The sequence below is a fragment of the Oncorhynchus nerka genome, linkage group LG17 (genome assembly GCF_034236695.1).
Source record: "Oncorhynchus nerka isolate Pitt River linkage group LG17, Oner_Uvic_2.0, whole genome shotgun sequence".
Taxonomy (NCBI): Eukaryota; Metazoa; Chordata; class Actinopteri; order Salmoniformes; family Salmonidae; genus Oncorhynchus; species Oncorhynchus nerka.
In genome coordinates this window covers 42,833,270-42,852,444 of record NC_088412.1, presented here as the reverse complement: position 1 = coordinate 42,852,444, position 19,175 = coordinate 42,833,270, and the positions used below count along the sequence as shown (strand labels likewise).

At 42.6% G+C, this 19,175-nt stretch overlaps 1 protein-coding gene across 1 annotated transcript in view; it reads left to right on the top strand.

Moving 5' to 3' along the window:
* Window positions 1-19,175, top strand: part of LOC115145287 (discs large homolog 1-like protein) — a 205,166-nt gene that overhangs the window by 87,671 nt on the left and 98,320 nt on the right. Inside the window, exon 4 of the mRNA XM_029686743.2 lies at window positions 16,352-16,402. Coding sequence (XP_029542603.2) covers window positions 16,352-16,402 — 51 coding nt within the window. The remainder of the gene's footprint in view (window positions 1-16,351; window positions 16,403-19,175) is intronic.

The window sequence follows — 19,175 nt, the reverse complement described above, 5'->3', positions numbered from 1 at the left end:
TGGGGAAATGCCTTCCATTGAGATTGTTTATTGAGATTACAAGCCAATTTTTTTATTTTACCTTTATTTAACCAGGCAAGTCAGTTAAGAACAAATTCTTATTTTCAATGACGGCCTAGGAACAGCGGGTTAACTGCCTGTTTAGGGGCAGAACGACAGATTTGTACCTTGTCAGCTCGGGGGTTTGAACTTGCAACCTTCCGGTTACTAGTCCAACGCTCTAACCACTAGGCTACCCTGCCGCCCCAAATAAGGATGTGTGAAACTGAACTTGAACAGAGAATTTGCTTAGCTTCCCACAAACTTCAGACCATGCTTACACACAGTTTCTAGTGGTTGAAGTATTGCATTGCAAGCAGGTAAGTAGCCTAGTATTTTGTGCAAATAGACAGGAATGCATTTGGTATTTAAAGGCCTTAGAGTCACATCAGGGAGCTTAAAGCCTGGGTTACAGGATCACACCCAAACAGCCCAAATCATGGACAGAGCCTTGTGTAACACTGGCATGCTGGGGTTGGTTGGGAGATTAATTGTTGGGTGTTTATTTATTTTCCTTTTGCAACTTTAATTTAGGAACTCTAAACCTCTAATCCCTCCCCAGCACCGTCTGTGTGTATTATTTTATCCCTAACATTGTTATTCAACCAAACTGATTGAAAGAAAAAGTGGAAAAGGAAGTTTCTACTACACCAAATGTCTTTAATTGGTCCTAATTTGGAGCCTATATTGCTACCCTGGCAGAGAGAGAGGGAGCAAGAGAGTGAGAGAGAAAAACAGAGCGATGTTTCTGAGATTTACTCTAATTTGGGGCCGTATGGCTACCCTGGGAGAGAGCGAGCGAGAGAGGAAGGCCTTAGAGAGAGAAGGGGGGATTGTAAAAGGGAAGGGGGTACCTAATCAGTTGTCCAACTGAATGTATTCAACTGAGATGTGTCTTCTGCATTTAACCCAACCCCTCTGAATCAGCTGCCTTAATCGACATGCACATTTTCAGTTCCCTGGGACAGTGGGTTAACTGCCTTGCTCAGGGGAAGAACGACAGATTTTTACTTTGTCAGCTTGGGAGTTCGATCCAGCAACCTTCTGGTTGGTGGCCCAAAACTCGAAAGACACTAAACATAAAGGTGCATCTGGGTCTATAAGGGCACAGGGCGAGACCAAGATGCAGACACGGGAGGCAGATGGTTCGAGTCTCTGATATTTATTATAATCCAAGGGGCAGGCAAGAGAATGGTCGTGGACAGGTGAAAGATCATAACAAGGTCAGAGTCCAGGAGGTACACAGTGGCAGGCAGGCTCGAGGTCAGGGCAGGCAGTATGGTCAGGCAGGCGGGTTCAGAGTCAAGGCAGGCAAGGGTCAAAACCAGGAGGACTAGCAAAAGAGAGATAAGAAAAAGCAGGCGCATGGAAAAAACCGCTGGTTGACAAGACAAGACGAACTGGCAACAAACAAACAGGGTTTCACTGGAATAAATACCCAGGTACTAATGGGGAAAACGGGTTACACCTGGAGGTGGGTGGAGACAATCACAAAGACAGGTGAAACAGATCAGGGCGTGACAGGATCATTCTCACAAATTCTCAAGTGTAGTTTTTAATAAATTTCCCTTTGGATCACTGAGATTAGGATCTGTACTAATCTATTTCTTAATTATTTATGTTTTTTGATGAGACATTATGCATGTTAACACAATTTCTTCAACTACCCACTCAAAAATTATCGTTGCCGCAACAATTTTCAACAACATAATGAACAAATAAATGGTTGACATTGCGCCCCTAATGAAGAGGCCTGAGTAAAAAAATTAAATAAAATGTAATTATTAATATTTATTTCATAATTTATATCATTACCATAACACAACCTTTAAAAAAAATGTTTTGTCACATTCACTTGTGTATACATCTTATCTATTTGATTTATCTATACATAAAGAACAAAGGTCACACTACCAAATTAAGCCCAAAAGCGTTCTTTTAATATTTCTTAAATATTGGTGCATTACGGTAATGATAAACAGGTTTCGGTAATGAGTGTTGCATAGTTTGCCATTGAAAAACTGTACTCATCTCAGAGATTCAGTATCCCAACAAATCATCAAAGTGTGCAATTAATTAATCCCAAATTATTTGTGGCTTGAAGTAAATTAAATGGGGTTTATAGACCCCATATTTCACTGTTTTACAAAAAATCTATACAATAGGTTTAAGAAATGTTCTTAGTAATTAAATAAAGTTACCACTACAGCACACCCATTGACTATATATTAGAATTATCGTATTATCATTGCCAAAATGAACGCTCTCATTACCAAAATCGACCTAAAAAGAACATAGTAATGAGAAATGTGTGTTTCGGTAATGAGAGGCCATTAGCTCAATCTGCAGACAGCCATTATACTCTAGGTGACCGTTTTAATACTCATCATTGCATCCTGTATCAAAAGGTTGGCTGGTCCTCATTAAAGTCCTGTTGATCACTTCACTATTCCCTTTTTGTTTACAAAGCTCTACTACACAAACTTCTGACTTACCTAAGTTCATTGTTGAAGACTAAAAACATAACCAACCCTGTGAACGGGTTTGGTAAGTTATCTCTTGAGGTTCCTCGGGTCTCCACCGAATTAGCTAAATCTGTTTTTAGTTTTAATGAGCCTCACTGCTGGAACAATTTGCAGAACTCATCACAATTAGATGTTGTGGTGCTGCCGCTTAGGCAGTTTAGGGTGTTAAATAAGGACCTATAGCAGTAGCTGAGGACTATAAGTGTTTTTTTTAAATGTTGTGTTTTGTGTTGATTGCTGTTTAACATTGTGTTGGTTGTTGTATTGTTGTGATCAGGGCACCCTTGAGAATGGGACCATGGTCTTAATGGGGTTTCCCCTGAAAAAATAAATAATAATATGAGTCAGCAAACAATTGACCACATCACTAAAGCCCATTCATGCCTCCATGTTATTGTTCTCTGACTTTTTTCCAAATGGAGCTTTTTAGCCATTTCGGCTTTTTAGCCATTTTAGCCCTCAACACAAGGGGGTGTTGAGAATAAGAACCTCATTCTGAAGGCATATAAGCGAATACATTAACTGGTGGTCATCTAAGAACTACTACTCTAGATGATGCATGATGGGTGAATAAAACTCAATTGAATTACTGATTTTTACGTAATACATGTAATACATTAATGTAAACTTCAACTAGAATTTTAAAAAATATATGATTTACGGACAAACTGCAACAACATATTTATATATGTTTATATAAATATTTATATAAAATACAACATATATGTGTTTTTTACAAACAGGTTTTTCTAATTTATTAAAGTAAAATTGTATAACGTGACCAGAGAATTTAATCCGGACGCATTTCGGTAATGAGAATTTGGGGTAAAAAATGTACAAGAATACTATTTCGCACATCAGATGGGAGCCCCCACCACCGAGAGGTCTAAGGTTTCCACGGTTATTTCGCTGCTGACTGAGGGGCATTGGAATGGGAGAGAGGAGAGGAGGAGCTCGAGTCTTATGAGGGGTTCATGGATCTGTTTAAATGTATTTTTGATCATCCCGCGAAGGGAAGAGAGGGAGGTGAGCATCTGCTTCAGCTCTAGCACAGGAATCAGACACCTGCTGAGTATGTGCATACCTTCCGGACAGTAGCAGCTTCCAGTGGATGGAATGAGCCAGCGCTAAGCACGTTATTTAGAAGAGGTCTGGGCAAGGAGGGCCATCCATCTGGAAAACCTCCTCCGGGTGCGTCGGCATCTTCATCGCTTTTCTCCCTCCTTCGGCGAGTGTTCGGGATCAGAGGCTGAACCCATGGAGGTAGGGATGACATAACTCCCCGCGGCGGAATGACGCAGACGGATACAGCTGGGTCTCTGTCTGTACTGTGGCCAGGTAAGGCACAAGCGCCAGCGGTGTCGCAGAGGGACGATCACGGGATGTTAGATCCCCTGGACCAGGAGTGAGTATTCCATCTACTGCTCTTCCTGTTAGACTCTTTGTAGTACCCATCACTTTGGCTGACTGTCCCTCATGCCCTGTGTCTACAGCTCTAGTGGATTCAAGGTCTCTACTGTCGGCCTTTAGGATCTGGAACCATCACACACATCACCCAACCACTCACCTTCACCGTGGAGCCCAATCACCAGGAAAACATCCCCTTCACATCACCAGTGCACCAGTTCACAAGATCATTCTCGGAGTACCTTAGTTTCAGCTCCATAACCCTACCATCTCATGGTCGAGGATGAGAATCACCGACTGGTCACCTGAATACCGGAGGACCTGCCTCAGAATGGTTCCACGTCGGTTGAGAGTCGTGGTTGTTCTCCAGTCCAACAATCCCAGAGGAATAGCAGAATCTAAGGGTGGTATTCTCAAGACCCGTGCTACCTGTTTCCCTCTTCATCGCCCCTGTGACTGTGCATTGACCTGTTTTCCGGTGCTACACCTAAATGCAGACGTATCTACCCTCTGGCGGTGGCTGAGACCCAGACCATGGAGAAGTACAGTTTAAGTCTGAAGTTTACATACACCTTAGCCAAATACATTTAAACTCAGTTTTTCACAATTCCTGACTTTTAATCCTAGTAAAAATTCCCTGTCTTAGGTCAGTTAGGATCACCACTTTATTTTAAGAATGTGAAATGTCAGAAAAATAGTAGAGAGAATTATTTATTTCAGCTTTTATTTTTTTCATCACATTCCCAGTGGATCAGTTTACATACACTAAATTAGCATTTGGTAGCATTGCCTTTAAATTGTTTAACTTGGGTCAAACGTTTAGGGTAGCCTTCCACAAGCTTCCCACAATAAGTTGGGTGAATTTTGGCCCATTCCTCCTGACAGAGCTGGTCTCCTTGCTTGTACACACTTCTTCAGTTCTGTCCACAAATGTTCTATAGGATTGAGGTCAGGGCTTTGTGATGACCACTCCAACACCTTGATTTTGTTGTCCTTAAGCCATTTTGCCACAACTTTGGAAGTATGCTTGGGGTCCATTTGGAAGACCCATGTGCGACCAAGCTTTAACGGATGTCTTCAATATATCCACCTAATTTTCGTTCCTTGTGATGTCATAAGCGGCTCCTGCCGCTTCCCGTGCCTCAGCGACCTTGGTCCCATCTATCCATTGACTTTGTTACTGATCTTCCTCCTTCTGATGGTTTCACCACCATTCTGGTGGTAGTGGATAGATTTTCCAAGTCATGTCGATTCATCCATTTTCCTGGTCTTCCCATTGATCTCCAGGTCGCTGAGGCACTCTTCCAGCAGGTCTTCCGGCATTATGGCCTTCCGGAGGACATTGTCTCGGACCATGGCCTCCAATTCACATATGGCGGGCCTTCTTGGAGAAGCTTGGGGTCATGGTTAGTCTCACACCCAGGTATCAGCCTCAGTCTAACGGGCAGGAGGAGAGGATGAATCAGGAGCTAGGGAGGTACCTGAGGAGTCACTGTCAGGACCTGCAGGGTGAGTGGGCACGTTTCCTTCCTTGGGCCGAGTACATCCAGAATTCTCTACGTAACTCCTCCACTGGGTTGAACCCCGTCCAGAGTGTTTTGGGTTTACAGACGGCCCTGGCCCCATGGACACCAGGCCAGACCATGGCTCCTGTGGTAGATGAGTGGTGCCGGCGCGTGGAGGAGGTGTGGAACAATGTGCATGTGAGAATCCAGAGTGCCGTCAATCGTCAGAAGGAACAGGCAGACCGTCACAGCAGTGGGGGATCGTGTTTAGCTCCCACTCCGCCTGCCCTGCAAGAAACTGAGCCCCTGGTTTGTGGGGCCATTCATGGTTCTCCGGAGGGTCAATGAGGTGACATACATACCCTCTTTTTATGTTTATTTTTATTTTACCTTATTTAACCAGGCAGGCCAGTTGAGAGCAAGTTCTCATTTACAACTGCGACCTGGCCAAGATAGAGCAAAGCAGTGTGACACAAACAACACAGTTACACATGGGATAAACAAACGTACAGTCAATAAAACAACAGAAAAGTCTATATACACAGTGTGGAAATGTAGTAAGATTAGGAAGGTATGGCAATAAATAGGCCATAGTTGTGAAATAATTATAATTTAGCATTAACACTGGAAGTGATTGATGTGCAGAAGATGAATGTGCAAGTAGCGACACTGGGGTGCACCGGAGCAAAAACATGAATAACAATATGGGGATGAGGTAGTTGGGTGGATTATTTACAGATGGGCTATGTACAGGTGCAATGATCTGTAAGCTGCTCTGACAGCTGATGCTTAAAGTTGGTGAGGGTGATATACATTTCCAGCTTCAGTTATTTTTGCAATTCGTTCCGGTCATTGGCAGCAGAGAACTGGAAGGAATGGCGGCCAAAGTAGGAGTTGGCTTTGGGGGTGACTAGTGCAATATACCTGCTTGAGCACGTGCTACGTGTGAGTGCTGCTATGGTGACCAGTGAGCTGAGATAATGCGGGGCTTTACCTAGCAAGGACTTATAGATGACCTGGAGCCAGTGGATTTGGTGACAAATATGAAGCGAGGGCCAGCCAACGAGAGCATACAGGTCACAGTGGTGTGTATTATATGAAGCTTTGGTAACAAAACGGATGGGACTGTGATAGACTACATCCAATTTGCTGAGTAGAGTGTTGGAGGTTATTTTGTAAATGACATCGCCAAAGTCATGGATCGGTAGGATGGTCAGCTTTACGAGGGTATGTTTGGCAGCATGAGTGAAGGATGCTTTGTTGAGAAATAGGAAGACGATTCTAGATTTAATTTTGGATTAGAGATGTGTAATGTGAGCTCTGAAGAAGAGTTTACAGTCCAACCAGACACCTAGGTATTTGTAGTTGTCCACATATTCTAAGTCAGAACTGTCCAGAGTAGTGATGCTGGATGGGTGGGCAGGTGCGGGCAGCGATCGGTTGAAGAGCATGCATTTAGTTTGCTTGCATTTAAGAGTGGTTGGAGGCCACGAAAGGAGTGTTGTATGGCATTGAAGCTCATCTGGAGGGTTGTGTCCAGAGAAGGGCCAGAAGTATACCGAATGGTGTCGTCTGCGTAGAGGTGGATCAGAGAATCACCAATACGGAGAATCACCAATACGGCTGCACAGTATTGTCTTTTATCAATGACGGTTATGATATCGTGTAGGACATTGAGCGTGGCTGAGGTGCACCCATCACCAGCTCGGGAAACCAGATTGCATAGCGGAGAAGGTACGGTGGGATTCGAAATGGTCGGTGATCTGTTTGTTAAAACCTCTTGTAACTACCCATCCCGGATTCAGGAGAATTGTCATCAACTGACACTAAGTAGCATAACGCAAAGTACAAAAAATCTTACTAGAAAATATTCATATTCATGAAATCACAAGTGAAATATATTCAAACACAGCTTAGCCTTTTGTTAATCACCCTGTCATTTCAGATTTTGAAAATATGCTTTACAGCCAAAGCAAGACAAGTATTTGTGTAAGTTTATCGATAGCCTAGCATAGCATTATGCCTAGCTAGCAGCAGGCATTCTGATCACGAAAATCAGAAAAGCAATCAAATTAAATCGTTTACCTTTGATGAGCTTCGGAAGTTTTCACTCACGAGACTCCCAGTTAGATAGCAAATGTTCCTTTTTTCCAGAAAAATTATTTTTGTAGCCAAAAATTTGTTCTTCACGTTTGGCTGAGAAAACGACCGGAAATTGCGGTCACGACAACGCCGATATTCCAAATTAGCTTCATAATATCGAAAGAAACATGGCAAACGTTGTTTATAATCAATCCTCAAGGTGTTTTTCAAATATCTATTCGATAATATATCATCCGGGACAGAGCTTTTTTCAGTAAGACCGGGTGGAAAAATGGCTACCTTTGTCTTTTGCGCGAGAAATACACAAAGAGCCATCAGGTGGACACTGACGCAATGTTGTCGCTCACGCTCATTTTTCAAAATAAAAGCCTGAAACTATGTCTTGTGATACTAGACACATTACGGAAGCCATAGAAAAGGGAATTTCGTTGAAATGCCATTCACTGCTCAATAGGGAAGCATAGGAAGGGACTCTTATTTAGAAACCGCTGCGTTCCTGATTGGATTTTTCTCATTCTTTTGCCTGCAATATCAGTTCTGTTATACTCACAGACAATATATTTACAGTTTTGGAAACTTTAGAGTGTTTTCTATCCTAAGCTATCAATTATATGCATATTCTATTTTCTGGTCCTGAACAATAGCATTGGGAACGTTATTAAAAAAAGACCCCTAGATTCAACAGGTTAACTTGGCTTTCGAAGACTTTAGAAAGGCAGGGTAGGATAGATATAGGTCTGTACCATTTTGGGTCTAGAATATCACCCCCTTTGAAGAGGGGGATGACCCTGGAAGCTTTCCAATCTTTAGAGATCTCAGACGATACGAAAGAGAGGTTGAACAGGCTAGAAAAAGGGGTTGCAACAATTGTGGCAGATAACTTTAGAAAGAGAGGGTCCAGATTGTCTAGCACAGCTAAATTGTAGGGGTCCAAATTTTGCATCTCTTTCGGAACATCAGCTATCTGGATTTGGAGGAGAGAGAAATGGGGGAGGCTTGGGCAAGTTGCAATGGGGGGTGCAGAGCTGTTTACCAGGGTAGGGGTAGCTAGGTGGAAAGCATGGACAGCTGTAGAAAAATGCTTATTGAAATTCTTGATTATCGTAGATTTATTGGTGGTGACAGTGTTTCCTATCCTCAGTGCAGTGGGCAGCTGGGAGGAGGTGGTCTTATTCTCCATGGACATTACAGTGTCCCAGACATTTTTGGAGTTTGTGCTACAGGATGCAAATTTCTGTTTGAAAATGCTAGCCTTTGCTTTCCTAACTGCATGTGTATATTTGTTCCTTTCTTCCCTGAAGTTTTGCATATCACGGGGACTATTCGATGCTAATGCAGTACGCCACAGGATGTTTTTGTGCTGGTCAAGGGCAGTCAGATATGGAGTGAACCAAAGGCTATATCTGTTCTTAGTTCATTTCTTTTTTGAACAGGGCATGCTTATTTAATATCGTGAGGAAAGCACTTTGAAAGAATAACAAGGCATCCTCTACTGATGGAATGAGGTCAATATCCTTCCAGGATACCCAGGCCAGATTGATTAGAAAGGCCTGATCGCTGAAGTGTTTTAGGGAGTGTTTGGCAGTGATGAGGGGTGGTCGTTTGACCGCGGACCCATTACGGATGCAGGCAATGAGGCAGTGATGGCTGAGATCCTGGTTGAAGACAGTAGAGGTGTATTTAGAGGGCAGGTTGGTAAGGATGATATCTATGAGGGTGCCCATGTTTACGGATATAGGGTTGTACATGGTAGGTTCCATGATAATTTGTGTGAGATTGAGGGCATCTAGCTTAGATTGTAGGACGGCCGGGGTGTCCCAGTTTAGATCACCTAACAGTACAACCTCTGAAGATAAATGGGGGCAATTAATTCACATATGGTGTCCAGGGCACAGCTGGGGGCCGAGGGGGGGTCTATAACAAGCAGCAACAGTGAGAGACTTGTTTCTGGAAAGGTGGATTTTTAAAAGTAGAAGCTCGAATTGTTTGGGCACGGACCTGGATAGCATGACAGAACTCTGCAGGCTATCTCTGCAGTAGATTGCAACTCCTCCCTCTTTGGCAGTTCTGTCTTGGTGGAAAATGTTGTAGTTGGGGATGGAAATTTCAGAATTGTTGGTGGCCTTCCTAAGCCAGGATTCAGACCCGGCTAGGACATCAGGGTTGCCGGAGTGTGCTAAAGCAGTGAATAAAACAAACTTAGGGAGGAGGCTTCGAATGTTAACATGCATGAAACCATGGCTTTTACGGTTAGAAGTCAGCAAATGATAGCTCCTGGGGAATAGAAGTGGAACTTGGGGCTACAGGGCCTGGGTTAACCTCTACATCCCCAGAGGAAGAGGGTACGGCTAAAGGCTATAAGAACTGATAGTCTAGCGCGTTGGGGGCAGTGAATAAAAGGAGCAGAATTTTGGGCATGGTAGAAAAAATTCCAGGCTTAATGTACAGACATGGGTATGGTAGGATGTGAGTACAGTGGAGGTAAACCTAGGCGTTGAGTGACGATGAGAGAGGTTTCATCTCTGTAGGGACAAGTTAAGCCAGGTGAGGTCTCTGCATTTGTGTGGGGTGGGACGAAAGATCTATCTAAGGCATTTTGAGTGAGACAGTGAAATAATACAGTAAAAACCAGCCAAGACAGCAGTAGACAAGCAATCACAGGTGTTGATCAGGAGAGCAAAGACAATAATGGGTAAATGGTCATTCACACACACAGATTCACGCATCCATGCACTTTACATACACCTTACATTATGATACTTCCACACCTCATTCCTTTTTCTTAGTTTAAAGTTAATAGTTTTGTTTACAAGAAATAACATTTTTTAATTGGCCTATACCTGTTGTTCGCGTCCCCTCATTTTTGCCACAGGCTATGAGCCGGCCTGTATGTTATTCTTTTTTCTGAAATAGACTACATATTTTTCCTATCATGCTTCTTTAGACCTGTCTAAAATAAATAATGGATTTATTGTGAAGCTGTAGGCTATATTACATGGATTTATTTGACGTTTTTGTGTTGAAGCCAGGAGATGATCTTTCCCCCTTCTGATGACCAGGTGGCGAATCGCATCTCTGCATGTCTGGCAGACATATCAGTGTGGATGACGGATCACCACCTCAAGCTGAACCTCGGCAAGACGGAGCTGCTCTTCCTCCCGGGGAAGGACTGCCCGTTCCATGATCTCGCCATCACGGTTGACAACTCCATTGTGTCCTCCTCCCAGAGCGCTAAGAACCTTGGCGTGATCCTGGACAACACCCTGTCGTTCTCAACTAACATCAAGGCGGTGGCCCGTTCTTGTAGGTTCATGCTCTACAACATCCGCAGAGTACGACCCTGCCTCACACAGGAAGCGGCGCAGGTCCTAATCCAGGCACTTGTCATCTCCCGTCTGGATTACTGCAACTCGCTGTTGGCTGGGCTCCTGCCTGTGCCATTAAACCCTACAACTCATCCAGAACGCCGCAGCCCGTCTGGTGTTCAACCTTCCCAAGTTCTCTCACGTCACCCCGCTCCTCCGCTCTCTCCACTGGCTTCCAGTTGAAGCTCGCATCCGCTACAAGACCATGGTGCTTGCCTCACGGAGCTGTGAGGGGAACGGCACCTCAGTACCTCCAGGCTCTGATCAGGCCCTACACCCAAACAAGGGCTCTGCGTTCATCCACCTCTGGCCTGCTCGCCTCCCTACCACTGAGGAAGTACAGTTCCCGCGCAGCCCAGTCAAAACTGTTCGCTGCTCTGGCCCCCCAATGGTGGAACAAACTCCCTCACGACGCCAGGACAGCGGAGTCAATCACCACCTTCCGGAGACACCTGAAACCCCACCTCTTTCAGGAATACCTAGGATAGGATAAAGTAATCCTTCTCACCCCCCCTTAAAAGATTTAGATGCACTATTGTAAAGTGGCTGTTCCACTGGATGTCTTAAGGTGAACGCACCAATTTGTAAGTCGCTCTGGATAAGAGCGTCTGCTAAATGACTTAAATGTAAATGTAAATGATAAATGTTTTATGTTAATTAACAGTCAATTATCGTGAGACCTACAGTTAGTTGTTTGACAATCACCGGCTGAAATGTCATGACCGCAACAGCCCTAGTGGTGTATAGTTGGATTAGGGCAAGGACAGAGGCAGAGCAGTCGTAGTGATGATGGTACTGTAGTTAGGCAGGGACAGAGCAGCCCTTCTGTGATCCTCTCGTTCCCAAACATGGCTATCACCTCTAATCCCATGGAGATTATCCCCCCCGTGCCACACAGGAAGACAGCATTAGTGCTGTGCACTGCTCAGAAAGCCCTGCCGCTTCCCTGCCTGCCTGCTACAGAACGCTGCAGTATTCCCCACTGAGCAGAAGGGATTTCACATGGATAGCCAGCCTGCGCTGCCCTTTATCTGCTCTTCTCTCACCCACCCATTGTTTGTTATAGCTAAAGTACTGCTACATACAGTACCAGTCAAAAGTTTGGACACACTGACTCATTCATGTTGTTTTTTTTCAAATTTTTCAAATTTATTTTTTACTATTTTCTACATTGTAGAATAATAGCGAAGACATCAAAACTATGAAATAACACACATGGAATAATGTAGTAATCAAAAGACATTTTAGATTCTTCAAAGTAGCCACCCTTTGCCTTGATGACAGCTTTGCACACTCTTGGCAATCTCTCAACCAGCTTCATGAGGTAGTCACCTGGAGTGCATTTCAATTAACAGGTGTGCCTTGTTAAAAGTTCATTTGTGTTATTTATTGCAATCCTAATGAGTTTCAGCCAATTAGTTGTGTTGTGACAAGGTAGGGTTGGTATAGAGAAGATGGTATTTTAACAAATAAGGCTAAGTCCATATTATGGCTAGAACAGCTCAAATAAGCAAAGCGAAACAGTCCATCAACACTTTAAGACATGGTCAGTCAATACCGAAAATTTCAAGTACTTTGAAAGTTTCATCAAGTGCAGCAGCAAAAACCATCAAGGGCTAGATGAAACTGGTTCTCATGAGGACCGCCACAGGTAAGGAAGACTTACTACTGCTGCAGAGGATAAGTTCATTAGAGTTACCAGCCTTAGAAATCGGCAATTAACCTCTCTGGGACAGGCGGGACGCAAATGTCCCTCTTGGCCAATTGGCAGGTAAAATGCCAAATTCAAATAAAATACTATAAATTCAAACCTTCATTAAATCACACATGTAAGATACCAAATTAAAGCTACACTCGTTGTGAATCCAGCCCAGCCAACATGTCAGATCTCAAAAAGGCTTTTCAGCGAAAGCATAAGAAGCTATTATCTGATGATAGCACAACAGTAAACAAAGAGAGAATAGCATATTTCAACCCTGCAGGCACCACACAAAACGCAGAAATAAAATATAAATCATGCCTTACCTTTGACGAGCGTCTTTTGTTGGCACTCCAATATGTCACATAAACATCACAAATGGTCCTTTTGTTCGATTAATTCCGTCGATATATATCCAAAATGTCCATTTATTTGCCGCGTTTGATCCAGAACAAAAACAGCTTCCAATTTGCGCAAAGTCACGACAAAATATCTCAAAAGTTACCTGAAAACATTTCAACCTACTTTTGTAATACAACTTTAGGTATTTTTAAACGTTAATAATCGATCAAATTGAAGACGGGTCTATCTGTTTTCAATACAGGAGGATCACAAACTAATGCTACTTTTTTTAGTCTTGCGAAACTCTCACAGTACACATAACGTTACCCTGTTCCAAGATAGCCGTACTTCTTCATTACACAAAGGAATAACCCCAACCAATTTCCAAAGACTGGTGACATCCAGTGAAAGCGGTAGGAACTGCAAACAAGTGCCTTAGAAATCTAATTTCCCAATGAAAACTCATTGAATAGACAGTGAACTAAAAAAAGAAAATCTGGATGGTTAGTCCTTCCTGCCTGCTACATAAGTTCTGTTATACTCACAGACATGATTCAAACAGTTTTAGAATCTTCAGAGTATTTTCTATCCAAATCTACTAATAATATGCATATCTTCTATTCTTGGAATGAGTAGCGGGAAGTTGAAATTGGATACGCTATTTATCCAAAAGTGAAAATGCTGCCCCTTATCCCCCTATCCACCTCAGAGTGCAGCCCAAATAAATGATTAACTGAATTCAAGCAACAGACACATCTCAACATCAACTGTTCAGAGAAGACTGCATGAATCAGGCCTTAATGGTCGAATTGTTGCAAAGAAACCACAACTAAAGGACACCACTAAGAAGAAGAGACTTGCTTGTGCCAAGAAACACGAACAAAGGACATTATATCGGTGGAAATCTGTCCTTTGGTCTGATGAATCCAAATTTGAGATTTTTGGAGGAGGAGGTGTGATGGTGTGGGGCTGCTTTGCTGGTGACAGTCTGATTTATTTTGAATTCAACGCACACTTAACCAGCATGGCTACCACAGCATTCTGCAGCAATACGTCATCCCATCTGGTTTGCACTTTGTCCTGTTGAAAAACAAATGATAGTGAGACTATGACACAAAACACACCTCCAGGCTGTGTAAGGGCTATTTGACCTAGAAGGAGAGTGATGGAGTGCTGCATCAGATGACCTGGCCTCCACAATCACCGGACATCAACCCAATTGAGATGGTTTGGGATGAGTTGGACTGCAGAGTGAAGGAAAAGCAGCCAACAAGTGCTCAGCAATTGTGGGAACTCCTTCAAGACTGTTGGACAAGCATTCCAGGAGACTACCTCATGAAGCTGGTTGAGAGAATGCCAAGAGTGTGCAAAGCTGTCATCAAGGCAAAGGGTGGCTACTTTGAAGAATCTAAAATATATTTTGATTTGTTTAACACATTTTGGGTTACTACATGATTCCGTATGTGTTATTTCATTGTGTTGATGTCTTCACTATTATTCTACAATGTAGAACATATTGAAAATTATAGGTAGGTAGTTGTGTCCAAACTTTTGACTGGTACTGTATATACAGCTGAAGTTGGAAGTTTACATACACGTAGGTTACAGTTATTAAAACTTATTTTTCAACCACTCCACAAATGTCTTGTTAAATACTATAGTTTTGGCAAGTCGGCTAGGACATCTACTTTGTGCATGACACAAGTAATTTTCACAACAATTGTTTACAGACTGATTATTTAACTTATATTTCAATGTATTTCAAATCCAGTAGGTCAGAAGTTTACATACACTAAGTTGACTTTGCCTTTAATAAACAGCTTGGAAAATTCCAGAAAATTATGTCATGGCTTTAGAAGCCTCTGATAGGCTAATTGACATAATTTGAGTCAATTGGAGGTGTACCTGTGGATGTATTTCAAGACCTACCTTCAAACTCATTGCCTCTTTCCTCGACATCATGGGAAAATCAAAAGAAATCAGCCAAGACCCCAGAAATAAAATTGTAGACCTCCACAAGTCTGGTTCAATCTTGGGAGCAATTTCCAAATGCCTTAATTAAGGTACCACGTTCATCTGTACAAACAATAGTACGCAAGTATAAACACCATGGGACCACGCAGCCGTCATACCGCTCAGGAAGGAGACGCGTTCTGTCTCCTAGAGATGAATGTAGTTTGGTGCAAAAAGTGCAAATCAATCCCAGAACAACAGGAAAGGACCTTGTGAAGATGCTGGAGGAAACAGGTGCAAAAGATTCTATATCCACAGTTCTATATCGATATAACCTAAAAAGCCACTCAGCAAGAAAGAAGCCACTGCTCCAAAACCTCCATAAAAAAAGCCAGACTACGGTTTGCAACGGCACATGGGGACAAAGATCGTACTTGTTGGAGAAATGTCGTCTGGTCTGATGAAACAAAAATAGAACTGTTTGGTCATCGTTATGTTTGGAGGAAAAAGAGAGAGGCTTGCAAGCCGAAGAACACCATCCCATCCGTGAAGCACGGGGGTGGCAGCATCATGTTGTGGGGGTGCTTTGCTGCAGGAGAGACTGGTTCTCTTCACAAAATACATGGCATCATGTGGAACGAAAATGATGTGGATATATTGAAGCAACATCTCAAGACATCAGTCAGGAAGTTAAAGCTTGGTCGCAAATTTCTTCCAAATGGACAATGACCCTATGCATACTTCCAAAGTTGTGGCAAAATGGCTTAAGGACAACAAAGTCAAGGTATTGGAGTGGCCATCACAAAGCCCTGACCTCAATCCTATAGATAATGTGTGGGCAGAACTGAAAAAGCGTGTGCGAGCAAGGAGGCCTACAAACCTGACTCAGTTACACCAGCTCTGTCAGGAGGAATGGGCCAAAATTCACCCAACGTATTGTGGGAAGCTTGTGAAAGGCTACCCAAAACGTTTGACCCAAGTTAAACAATTTAAAGGCAATGCTACCAAATACTAATTGAGTGTATGTAAACTTCTGACCCACTGGGAATGTGATGAAAAAAATAAAAGCTGAAATAAATCATTCTCTCTACTATTATTCTGACATTTCACATTCTTAAAATAAAATAGTGATCGTAACTGACCTAAGACAGGGAATTGTTACTTGGATTAAATGTCAGGAATTGTGAAACTGAGTTTAAATGTATTTGACTAAGGTGTATGTAACTTCGACTGTACCTAGTCCCTCACACCTCTTTCTTTAACACCTCCAGTTTGGGTTTTGAGGAATAGTGTGCCATCAAAATGAGACGTGCAGTGGGAAAGACGTTTGATCTTTCCATCCTCTCCTGGGCCAATGGAGACAGCTCTCTTATGATCCCCACGATACTGATTGGCTGATGTCTTGTCTTTCAGGTGAATGGAACAGAAGCAGATTATGAGTATGAGGAGATCACCCTGGAACGGGTAAGTAGGAGGAACATCACATCGTAGTTGTTACTTTAAACCCATCATCCATGGCTAACGTTTTCATAAAATAGATGGCTCTTAAATTAAAGAGCCAATCACCAGTTGTAACAATAACAAAGTGAATTCCCTGCCACTGTTTTGGTAAAAAGCTGAGGGATGTGGCTGGAGAAATGTAGTCACTCTCAAATTCAAAGACAGAGCTAGGGATGACCATTCATGATATCACAATTATAGGTTTAACCATGTTTTAACGCTATACATTGTATGTTTACATTTAATTTGTTTCCCAAAAAAATGGCGTAAACCAAGCTTATACTTTGGGTTCTGATGGGATATGACAAAGCTCATGAGGCATTTGTAAGTTATATTCTTTAAGAATCAATGTGTACATATCATTAATTTGTAAGTCCAAAAATGGATGTAGCAACTGCTGATTGTCCCTTTAAGGTTTTAATGTAAATTAAAGGTTTAAAATAAATTGAGGGTCTATATTTAAATGTAAAGGTTTAAATTTGAATTAAAATGAATTTAAAAGGTTAACCATGCAAGATATGTCATTTATATTTTCATAGCTTCCAGGGCTCTCAGTCTTACTATATCATGAAAACGATGTGTGTAAGGGAGCAGGGAGAGGAGAGAGAGAAGGGAGAGGGGGGAGAGGAGCAGGGAGCTGTTTCTGTGTCTGCCTGTAAGGCTGCAGGGCTCTCTTTTCTTTCTGCTGTGACCTGATTAACTCTACATCAACTTCACTGTTAAAGACGGTGAGACACACATCAGAGACGCGCACACCACTCCTAACCACAACCACACACTAAGCCTTAGTGTAGGCAATAGAGTCAGGCCCTATACTACTGCTCTTAAATGTCACCGACCTCCTTGATTCAGTCTTATGTAGAAAAATTTGAAATTGTGTTTTTTTTACATTGGATAAAAGCAAAGACACAGAGCTACAAAATGGTATATCATATATATTGGTATACCAATTGTTCCATTCGAGGAACAATTGGAAAGTAATTCTGCTTTGAAAGTTGATAAACTTGTAATTTCACTTTTGAGAAAATGGCCTTTGAATGTTTTGGTACCAACTGGAGAGCTCTTCTTCGTCTACACCCATTCAACAATGTTCACACCCTCTTAAGCTTTAGCCCCACCCATCTCTTTAAGGGTTGATCTGAGCCTTCTGTACAAACAATAGCAGTCAAGCTCATAAGCTAACTGGCCAACTTGCTAGCTACTTCCAGACACATGAGAGAACAGCTCACTGAACAATACTCACCCTAGCAGAGCTGGTTAGGCTTTTTTCATGTTATCCAGAGCGTTGGTGACTGTAACTGGGCTGCTGGCAACAATTTAATTATACTTTTCTGACAACGTTTACTGACACCGGCCATATTCAACGGGGGTTGAGCGTTCGTAAATTCATCAGTTATTCTCTGGCACACTCAAACGAGAGTGCTCTGAAATCGAAGTAGAGGGCCAGACTGAATTTACAATCACAATCAAAAAGGTTACTTGCATAGTGGAGTCTTTTGTTAAAACATGTAGCTAGCTAGGTAAACAATGAACTATAATCCCAACTCATGACATTACTAACCTGCATGAATCTGCAGGTAGCTAACCAACCAGGATCAATGTTAGCTAGCTAACATTAGGCTATAACTAGCCAAGCAAATGGCTCTGAGATATGAATAATAAGATCATCCATGTAACGTTAGCTAGCGAGCCAGCCAGCTAACGTTACCTAGCTAGCTAAAATTACACTAACTTGGAATGAAAACAATTTTCTGTCAACATTAGAAATGTGTAATATCTGAAAATGTAGCTAGCTAAACTATCTTACCCTTATACATCATGGTTGGACACTTCTCCCTGTCATGGATGCCATGCATGGTTGCCCTTAGTTTGAAGATGTAATCCGGAGACAGGTGTTTTCGCCATCTCCTTAGCTATCATACTCTAATTCCACTGATTTCAAAACTCTGTCCTACAGAAAGTGGGAAGCAAGACTTATGGCGTTCCACTAAGCAATGAAATGAAATGTAAAGCCACTTTAGACAGGATTACCTATACATACTGACCAGCTCTAATAGACAGAAGCGTGCTATATGGCAGACCAATCCGAACTCATCTCTCTGCATTTCCAGCCCACTCATTATCTCAGCCAATCATGGCTAGCGGGAAGGTTGCCTGGCTTTTTCTGTGGCTAAACCAACTAGGCTCGGAATTTAATAATTTTATTCGTATTATAATGAAACAGCAGAGACCAGGTCTCGAACCCTCGACCTTCGAGCACGAGGTCGACTGTGCTGCAAAAGCATGCTCATGAGTCGATTTCCGCACTTATAAACCCAGGGTCGTTACGCTACTCCCTCCTTTCAAAGAGCGCTTCCTCGCGCTACGCTACTCCCTCCTTTCAAAGAGCGCTTCCTCGCGCTAGCTTACGACTCTACGTCTTACAGGAACGCGCTCACCAGCCAAGCACTGTCGTGGATGCAAGGTCCGATCATTTCTGACACCAATGTAATGAAACAGGCAGGGAGCAGGTCTCGAACCCTCGACCTTCTAGCCCGAGGTCTGGCACGCTATCGACTGTGCCGCAAAAGCATGCTCGTGCGGCAGGGTCGATTTCCACGCTTATAAACCCAGGGTCGTTACAGTATTTACAGATGGCATACAAGTTTGTTATAAAAGCACATGAAAGTTCAAATGTTCCAGAAGGCATTTCTGCCAAAAAAATGCATTTTGATAAAAACAAAAAAGATTACATTCA